We start from the raw sequence: 9,215 nt of genomic DNA, 5'->3' as shown, positions 1-9,215 counted from the left end.
GCTGGAAAAGGCTCCCAACGCTGCAGCCTCCAGGCGAGGCATGGCAGGTCAGTGCCTGGCCACCAAGTGTCCACTGGCTGCGGAGCGAGGCTCCTCCTGGGCCCCCAGGGCCACGGCCTCTGCCCAAAGGCGCAGTGAGGACCAGCTCCCATGAGAACCTGAGCAAGGTCTGAGGGTCCCTGAAGCGGCTCTGGGCAAGAGAAGGGCCACGCGGTCCTGGGTGCACACCGTGGCCCAACCCTGGGGCCCCACAGTCCAGAGGGAGTGGCCAGGTGGCGCCTGGGCGTGGCCTGCGGCCCTCACAGGACGTCGTCAAAGTCCAGCAGCTTCGAGTGCTGGCGGCTCTTCCACAGGCGGTACAGCCGGAAGTCGAAGTAGGTCTCGATCATCTGCTTCCCTGAGCAGGGCAGCGAGAGGCCAGGACGCTCAGGCCTGGAGGGCGGCCAGGCACTCCCAGGGCTGGCCCCCAGGCCCCCTCACCCCGGCCTGACCGGCTGACTCACCTTGGGCGGACAGCTCCAGGGGCGACTCGAAGGTGACCCTGTAAGGAGTCATGAGGGTCCTGAGGTTCTGGAACAGCTAAGAGAGAGGGGCTGTGAGCACGGAGTGGAGCAGGAACGGACCCCAGCCAGGGCTCCCCTAAGAGGGCGGGGGAGGCAGGGAAGGCCCTGCGCTCCTTCCAGCCCAGGTCTCATACCTTCTCCCCATTGGGGTTGCCCAGAATGTAGCAGCCCATGATGTGGACGACGTTTGGCTGGGGGTTCACTTTGCTCATGAGGCGACTCAGCCGCTTCCAGAAGCTGGTGGGGACAGCAGGGGTGGTGGTCACACGGCACGGCAGGTCCCCAGGGTCCAAGACCACCTCCAGCCCCTCAACCCTGGGGCCCGCCCCTCTCACTGGATCATGTCCTCTTCCTTCTCCACTTTGGCAAAGGTGGCCACCTTGTTCTTGAGCAAATAGAGGTGTCCGGGGCCTCCCTGTAAGAGGCGGTGTCAGGCACCCGCACACCTGCACATGCAGGCGCCTCGCCCCGGCAGGAGGGAGCGGCTGGGCCTACCTGGCAGAAGATCAGCATCTTCCAGATCTTGGCCCCCTTGTGGTAGACATTCAGCTTCTTCTCTATCTCATCTGTGGGGAGCAAGGTGTGAGTACTGCCCAGCCTGGCAGGGCTGTCCTCCCCGCCGGTGCCCAGAGACCAGGTCAGCAGGACACATACCCAGGATGTCCTCGAAGGTGGCGTGCTCATGGTCCTGAGGACAGAGAGGCCCATGTCACACCCACAGCAGGTGTGTGGGCCTCGGCACCCATGGGCTGTGGGGTGCGGGTGTCTGGGAGGGACAGCGGGCTGGAACACTCACGTAGAGGATGGGGATGATGGAGGGGTCGTCCCTGCGGATGATGGTGGGGATGTACTCAGCTCTGGGCACCTTCGAGGAGATGAGCTGGGGGGGGGGGAGGGAGCCACTCAGTGCCAGGCCGGCCCAGAGCTGAAGGGTACAGGAACCCTGAGGCTGCCTCCCCTAAGGCCCAGGCAGCAACAGAGGGTGGAGCCCAGCCCCCTCTCCCAGGCCAGCATGCTGTGAGCTCCCAGGGGCAGGCCTCACCATGACCTTGGGGGGCAAAAAGCCCTCAGTGTCACAGGCCACAGCCTCCAGGCCCTTCTCTGTCTCCCAGTCCAGGTCCTCACAGGCCTCGTCCAGGGTGCAGTGGGAGCTCTGCAGATCACTGCCTACGAGGCGGGAAGGGTCACCAGGACACTGGCCCTGCTGCCTACAGAGCCAGGTGCATCCCGGAGGGTCTGGTGGGATCACTACAGCACAGGAGGTCTGGGCAGTTGGCACCAGCGGACAAAGCCCCACAGTGATGTACGTGTGTGCGTGTATCTGTGTGTGTGTCACCAGGGAATCACTGTGCAGGTAGAAGCAGAGGCTGTGCCCAGAGCCAGGGCCCTTGGGGTGGTGGCAAACCCAGATCTATGGGCATCCCTGCCCAGCACTGTGCCAGCCTAGTTAGCCCTACCCAAGAGATCTGAGATGCTAGGCACCCCTTATCTCACAGATGGGTAAACTGAGGCTTAGAGAGCGAAAGCGCAGAAGCCTAGCGGTGCTGGCATGGAACAACTAACACGGGTCTGGGGCCGATGAGCCTAGGAGGGGGGGGCAGGGAGGTGGGCCGGCCTGTGCCAGGACACCTACTGTCTCGGGAGTCGTGGGAAGTGTCGGCTTTCATGGGGGTGGGGTCGCTCCAGGACCGGCTGAAGCTCCGCTCGCGCCGCTCAGCGAACGCTGCAGAGAGTAAAACCCCCATTAGCCAGAGGGGGCGGGGACACAGAAGACTCAGGCTAGGCTGTAGGTGTGTAGGGGCGTGGGTGGAAGACAGGGGCTAACTGGAGCAGGTGCTTGGAGCACTGAAACTGGGATTGTGGGGTGGGGCGGGGCCTGTGGTGGTGCACTAGGGAGGAGGCGGAGTCTGGAGGGTAGGGGGGCGGGGCAGAGCCTGTGGGGGTGCACTGGGGCCAGAGGGGAGGCTGGGGATGCACTGGGACGCTGGCTGACGCTGGGCGCGGGGGACGAGCCTGGTGGGATGCACTAAGGCGAGGGGGCGGGGGGGGGGGGCAGAGCCTGGCAGGGTGCAAGAGGTGGGAGCAGAGCCTGGGGGTACATGGGGGAGGGCCAGAAGCAGAGTTGGAAGAATCCCAGGATGGTCCAGGGGCAGCAGAACCGGATGGAGCCAAGGAGGGCGGGGCCCTGGGCGGGGTTCAAGTTCTTGGGTCTTGCAGGCGCTGCTAGCAGCTAGCAAAGCCCGCCAAGCGCAGTGCTACCCACCTCCCAGGCCCCGGGTCTTACTCTGGGCCTTCACCCGCCGACTGCCGACCATGCGCAGGTGTTTGCGAAAGTTCCTGGGGGAGGAAGCCGGGCGATGAGGGCCTCCAGTGGGGTAGGCAGCGGCCCAGGCCCACCCAGCCCTCAACTCACTGAGCCTCCAATTTCGCTCCTTCTGTGTGGGGCCAGATGCTCTCCAGCCAGCCCTGAGACCTCCCTGGCTCCTGCCTCTGGCTCGCCCACCGCCCTGCTGAGGCAAACCCCACCCAGCGTGGGTGGGGGTAACCACCTGAATCCAGCAGCTGCTTCCCCACTGCTGACCTTCCTGAGAGCCTCTCCCTGCGCTCTCACCCACCCTGGAACCCAGTGGGCTGCCCTTTGCAGGGAGCAGAGAGGCCAGCCTGACAGTAGGTCGGAGCTGCACCCCCTCCGGCTGTGTCTGGGGCCTGCAAGTGCCCTTTCCCCACCTCTGAGCTGCTCCTCTTGCCCCCAACCAACCCCAACGTCAAGATAGATGGACAGAAAAGCTCAAAAAAGCTCGCTGGGCACCTCTGAGCTTGGTGGGGGGTGGCCTGGCCACTGGTCTCACCTCTGAGCTTGGTGGGGGGGTAGCCTGGCCACTGGTCTCACCTCTGAGCTTGGTGGGGGTGGTGGTGGCCTAGTCACTGGTCTCACCTCTGAGCTTGGTGGAGGGAGGGGTGGCCTGGCCACTGGTCTCACCTCTGAGCTTGGTGGAGGGGCTGCCTGGCCACTGTCTCACCTCTGAGCTTGGTGGGGGGGCGGCCTGGCCACTGGTCTCACCTCTGAGCTTGGTGGGGGGGGTAGCCTGGCCACTGGTCTCACCTCTGAGCTTGGTGGGGGGGTAGCCTGGCCACTGGTCTCACCTCTGAGCTTGGTGGAGGGAGGGGCTGCCTGCCCACTGGTCTTACCTCCTGGCCACTGGTCTCACCTCTGAGCTTGGTGGGGGAGGGGCTGCCTGGACACTGTCTCACCTCTGAGCTTGGTGGGGGAGGGGCTGCCTGGCCACTGTCTCACCTCTGAGCTTGGTGGGGGGGTGGCCTGGCCACTGTCTCACCTCTGAGCTTGGTGGAGGGGCTGCCTGGCCACTGGTCTCACCTCTGAGCTTGGTGGAGGGGCTGCCTGGCCACTGTCTCACCTCTGAGCTTGGTGGGGGGGGGGTGGCCTGGCCATTGGTCTCACCTCTGAGCTTGGTGGAGGGGCTGCCTGGACACTGTCTCACCTCTGAGCTTGGTGGGGGGGTGGCCTGGCCACTGTCTCACCTCTGAGCTTGGTGGTGGGGGGTGGCCTGGCCACTGTCTCACCTCTGAGCTTGGTGGAGGGGCTGCCTGGCCACTGTCTCACCTCTGAGCTTGGTGGGGGGAGGGGCTGCCTGGCCACTGGTCTCACCTCTGAGCTTGGTGGGGGGAGGGGCTGCCTGGCCACTGGTCTCACCTCTGAGCTTGGTGGGGGGGTAGCCTGGCCACTGACCTCACAGTTCTGGCCTCAGGGCCAGACAGACTGGTGGCCAGGTGGCTGCAGCTCGACACTCAGGGTACCCTCAAAATGTGGGCGGAGGGGCGGAAACGCAGCCTGGGCTGTGCAGCCTCTCCTGCCCTCCACATCCGTCCCAGAGCAGGGCCAGGCCAGTGGTCGCCACCACCCTTCCCCCATCAGGCCTGCCAGGGCGGCAAGGGCCCAGGCCAGACCAGTGCAAAGCAGAGACAGACCCTGGTGGCGAGTGGCTGGCAGGCCCTACCTCTGGATTACAGATGCGGAATCGTTCTCCCGTTTCCGGCGCTTCCTCTCCGCGTAGCCCCTGAACACCCTGGGAAACCGCCACAAGTCAGCACTGCCCTTGGCCAGAGGCAGGAGGGACACAGACGAGGGGGGTGGACAGGGGCACAAGCAGAGGGCCCAGCCCCCAGGAGGCCCTGCTGTGGCCTTGGTGCCCGCTGGGAGCTGGGTCCCCGAGGCTCAGCCCTCACTCACTGCCAGGGCCTGGGGCGCTGGCTTGCACAAACCTATTTGGGGGTAAAAGGGCCCTCCCAGGACAGTGGCTGTGCTCTTTGGCACAAGTCACACGGGTACTTACGAGATGCTGAAGCCACAGCGGGAAGGGATGGCATGGGAAAGAAGACACGGTGAGCCTGCGGCCGGGCTTCCCTCAGCTCCCGGGGCCCTCAAGTTAGCTTCCTTCCTGTCACCAACTGGGAGGGGCCTCACAAAGGGTCTGCCACCAGCAGCACATAGCGGCTGTGGAAGCCGAGGCCGGTGGGCTGAGCCCTGGTTAAGCCAGGCTTGGGACTGCTCTGGCACGCAGGCCCCTACAGCAAAAGCCCCTCCTTGGAAGGGAGGCCTAGATGAACATCAGGGGAGGGGCAAGTCCGTGGACACGAGGAGAAAGGGATCTGGGCCGTGCACAGGCCGGGAGAGCCACCCCACCCACACTGAAGGCCAGGACCCTGAGGATGCCAGGACATGGGGTTGGTGGGGCCTGAGGGAGGGCAGGCAAGGGTTGGCATCATCTGTGGAGTGGGGCAAGCAGCCAGCCCTGCAGGGTTCGGAGCCTCAGCTGGCTTGCCTGCAGGCCTGGCCCGGGCCACCAAGAAGCACCCCTGGGGCTGGGTTCTGAGACCAGAAAGGGTGCTGGCATTTCCTGAGACAGGAAGAGGCAACCCGACTCACGCTTGCATAGTGGTAGTTGCTGTCTGGAAGCTGAAAAGGTTTTCCTTGGGGAACCAGGTGCGAATGGGAACCTCATCTGAGAGAGAGGAGGAACTGTGATTGGCATGGGCGGGGCTGAAGCCAGCTCTCCACTGGTCAGGGGTGCTAGGGCCAGGGGCGGCAGCAGAGTCAAGGCAGCAGGGAGCCTGGCTCTCCCCCAGGCAAGAGAAGGCTGGCTCAGAAACTCAAGTGACTGGAGATGTGGATTCCCTGCCGAAGGCTCCCTTCGTCTGCCCCAACTTTGTGAACATTCCTTGGAAAGCTGTCTGTCTCCAGGGAATCTTGGGAAACAGATCTATTCCCTCTGCCGTGGGCACTAGGGCACTGGGACCTCCTCTCATATCAGCCCGCCCAGACCTTTCCTTCTTTGGACCCCCTCCAGGAGTCCAGGAGGGCGAGGTGGAGGCCTTATCCAAGGTGGAACCACTTGCTAGGCCCATGGCTCTTCCTTCACAGCCAGTCATGGGGCTACTAGAACATCCCAGGAAGGGTTGCTGTAAATGCAGCAAGACTGGGCTCCCCAGCCTGCACACAGCTTGACAATTCTGGGCCCCAGGTAGCTCCCCAAAACTTCCTCAAGGTAGCCTGATCTTGCATTTCAGCCATGTTTCCTCCCTGTTTTCCCTCAAGACCCTCCCAGACTCTCCCAGGTCTCCTCCAGGAAGCACTCAGGAGGGCGGCCACAGCTTCCCAGGGCGGTGGGACAGAAGGAGCCAGATGGGTCTTATCCTGAGTCTACCTGCACACCATGACTCCCCACCCCGTTCCCAGCCTCAGTATTTGTGGCCATCAAAGCCCAGCATGCCACCCAAGCCTGCTGTGGCCACCACCAGCCCCTTACCAGACATTCGATCCACACTATACATCCTCTCCAGCTTCTTGCGGCGGCCGGAGGCCTCAGCCAGAGGCGGCTGATCCAGCCCAAAGGCTCTAGGGGAGGACCCGGGGGCCAGCTGGGCACATCCAGGACACTCCTTGGAGCCCTGGCGGCTGCCTGCCCAACTCTGGCAGGGCCTGCTGACGTCCTCATGGCTGCTGCCCGGGCTGGCACGCAGGGGCTGGCTGTGGTGGTGAGGGTGCCGCTCCCGCCGTCGCCCCTTCACCACGGCCAGCTCGATGGCCTCTGCCTCGGGGCTGGGCAGCAGGGCCGGCTCCCCTGAGATAGTATACACACGGGGATGGGGGCTCTCGGCAGCTGGCTTCCCACTGACAGCATCATCTGAGAGGCTGCCCTCAAAGCGGCCGTTGGAGACAAGGGAGAGGCGGCGCTTGTTCTGGGGGGCTGGCTGCATCTCGGGGGATCCGTCGTGGCCAGAGTAAGCATCAGCCAGCAGGTGGTCTGGGGGAGAGGTACCAGGTGAGCCTGCAGCCTGCTGCTCTGCTCTCCCAGGCTTGGCAGCACCCAGTGGGCACCCGGCCTGATGTGGGGCTCTGGCTGCAGGAACCCAGGCCCCTGATGCCTTGAGAATAGGTGTTTCCCAGCCTCCCGCTCCTCCTAACTGGGCCTGAAGCTCTTGTGTGTTAGGCTGACAGGCCTTGCTACCTGTGAGTGATCCTGGGGGTAGGAACAAGCATGCCACCCCACCCCAGCCTGCAGTTGTACCCATTTGCCTTGTGCCAACTTCTCCCCTCCCCCCCACCAGCTGGCCCCCGGAGACGGTGGTGCCAGCCCTGGGGGTGCCAGGAGGCCTGTTGCCATGCCAACGGCCCAGGCTGGGTGGGTGTCATGGTGATGAGTGATCAGAGCTCCTCCTGGGGCTCTGGGCCAGGGAGGGCAGGGGTGTGAAGAGGCCAGCCAAGCAGGGCAGCTGGGCCTGCTCACCCTCCATCCATGGGGCCGCGGCCTGGTCTGGGATAGGGATCTGCATCCCTCCCTGGCGCCACCTCCACGCCCCTACCTGCACCGTTGCGATTCTCAGGATGACTCTGGGACAGGTACTCTCCAAACGCTCTGGCTGCTCTGCAGGGTGGGCAGAGGGACCGCGGTCATGGTGCGCTGGCCGTCCCGCCTCCGGCACTACCAAAGCCCCCGCCCCCACCGTGCCCTCCGCACCACCAGGGAGGGGGCGGGCGCTCCCCGCCCCGCGCGGCCCGGGCCCTAGTCCCGTGGCTGCGCCGGCCGCGGCCCTCCGTCCGCCCCGCGCACTCACCGCACTTTGGCCGCCACCGAGGACATGGCCTCGCTCCTCAGCGCCCTCCTCCTGGAGGCGGCGGCGCCCATGGTCGCGGCGCCGGCGCATCCCCCGGGCCTCAGAGCGCGCCCCGCGCCCGCCGCCTCCGCCGGGGGAGCCGCGCCGCGCCGGGGGTCGCGCTCGGGCCGGGGCTCGGGCTCGGGGGTGCGCGGGAGCTCGGACCCCGCATGGCCGTGGCGGCGCTCCGCGCGTCCTGCCTCCGGGAGAGCGCAGTCGGGCGGGGGCGGCGGCTCCGCCCCGAGGCGTCACGGGACTGGGCGGGGAATCTCGGGCTCCGCCCCCTGCGTCACACCTGGGCGGGGCCTCCCCACGGGCTCCCGGCGGCTGGGGGTGGGAGGCACACAAGGCCTGAGGGACTCAGGGGGTCCGCTTTTGTCTTTCAGGAACCCCAGATCCATCCAGTCCCTGAGTGCCATGCCTGCCTGGCAGGGTGCTCTAAGGTCTCAGGTGACCGCCCCGCCACCTCCACTCCTGCCGGACATCAGGCCCATCTTGGTGTCTACCCCACAGTGACCTGGGCAACTAAAAACGAATCCACACGATCAGATCTACCTTTATTAATGTGCCAATCTGGGGCTCCCTCACCTCCTAAGAGAGTTCAAGGGGGCTGTCGGGACTGGCACAGCCTCCAGGACTACTGTGGGGAAGAACATGGGGTGCCAGTGCAGAAGGAGAGGCACGGTGCCTTCCCTGGCCCATCTCAGGCCCTGGAGGAAAAGACACTGGCTAACTGGCTGGGGCCTGCTGCCTGGTCTCCATGTCAGACAGGTGAAGTGGCTCCCTGGGGGAAGGGGAGACTCAGTCTCAGGGGAGGTGCTCCATCTGGGGGACATCAGAGCAGAGACCTCTGGGCATCCTAGTCAGGGAGCCTGGAGAATGAACCGTCCCCAGGTGGTTCTGTGGAAGCCAGGCCAGGGTGCTGGTGCTGCGGTAAGGACTCCTCCTCCTGGAAGCAAACCACACAGTCAAGGTGCAGGGGAGCCTGACCCTGGGCCTCACCACCTAGAGTGTGGCACCCAGAGCCAGGAACCCAAGGGTGGAGCAGGCTCAGCCAAAGGGCCCTGGCAGGCCTGGTCCTGCAGCTCACCGACTCGGAGCCCAGCTCTGCCGGCGTACTCTGGAGATCTGCGTATGTCCCCTTGGAAATGTCTGGCAGCTCCTCCTCATACTCAGTCTGGTAGTCCGATTCATCTGGACAAAAAGGAGAGCCACACTGCTTTCTCCGTAAGGACAGAGCTGTTCCCAACACAGCTGAAATGCTAGGACAGAACGTGGCCATAGACCCTCCACCCCTACTCCTTGGTGTCACAGGTCCACACACACAGACACCCTGTCCCAGGGCCACCAGAGGGAGCTGCTGCAGGTCAGGCCCCTACACCTGGCTTTGTCAGCCTCACCAGCCCAACACACTCACTATTCCACAGACCCCCACACACCCATTCCAACCAATCACAAGGGGCCTGGCACCCAGACCAG

The 9,215-nt window shown here is 64.8% G+C and overlaps 2 protein-coding genes across 12 annotated transcripts in view; both read right to left on the bottom strand.

The window, feature by feature from the left end:
- Window positions 1–299: 299 nt before the first annotated feature.
- NSMF (NMDA receptor synaptonuclear signaling and neuronal migration factor) lies at window positions 300–7,768 on the bottom strand (the record flags this gene model as incomplete). Of its 11 annotated transcripts, none has more annotated exons than XM_080708399.1 (15): window positions 300–397; window positions 504–579; window positions 698–800; window positions 899–978; window positions 1,059–1,129; window positions 1,218–1,251; window positions 1,360–1,443; window positions 1,606–1,730; window positions 2,197–2,286; window positions 2,848–2,900; window positions 4,580–4,648; window positions 5,509–5,601; window positions 6,382–6,886; window positions 7,446–7,507; window positions 7,698–7,768. In XM_080708399.1, the coding sequence occupies 15 exons, from the start codon at window positions 7,766–7,768 to the stop codon at window positions 300–302; spliced, it is 1,614 nt and encodes a 537-aa protein (XP_080564525.1). The 11 variants fall into 11 exon arrangements, with proteins under 11 accessions (XP_080564525.1, XP_080564526.1, XP_080564527.1 ...); XM_080708400.1 differs by having other exon boundaries at window positions 5,509–5,584; window positions 6,389–6,886; XM_080708401.1 differs by having other exon boundaries at window positions 504–570; window positions 5,509–5,584; window positions 6,389–6,886.
- Window positions 7,769–7,797: 29 nt separating this feature from the next.
- The window catches only part of PNPLA7 (patatin like domain 7, lysophospholipase), a gene marked incomplete at both ends in the record, with an annotated part of 82,060 nt that continues 80,642 nt past the window's right edge, over window positions 7,798–9,215 (bottom strand). The window contains 3 exons of the mRNA XM_080709451.1: window positions 7,798–7,932; window positions 7,989–8,063; window positions 8,827–8,930. Coding sequence (XP_080565577.1) covers window positions 7,798–7,932; window positions 7,989–8,063; window positions 8,827–8,930 — 314 coding nt within the window. The remainder of the gene's footprint in view (window positions 7,933–7,988; window positions 8,064–8,826; window positions 8,931–9,215) is intronic.

Source organism: Muscardinus avellanarius (genome assembly GCF_963383645.1).
Source record: "Muscardinus avellanarius genome assembly, chromosome: 13".
Taxonomy (NCBI): domain Eukaryota; kingdom Metazoa; phylum Chordata; class Mammalia; order Rodentia; family Gliridae; genus Muscardinus; species Muscardinus avellanarius.
Note: the sequence above shows the minus strand (reverse complement) of the source record. Positions and strands in the feature narration are given on the sequence as shown.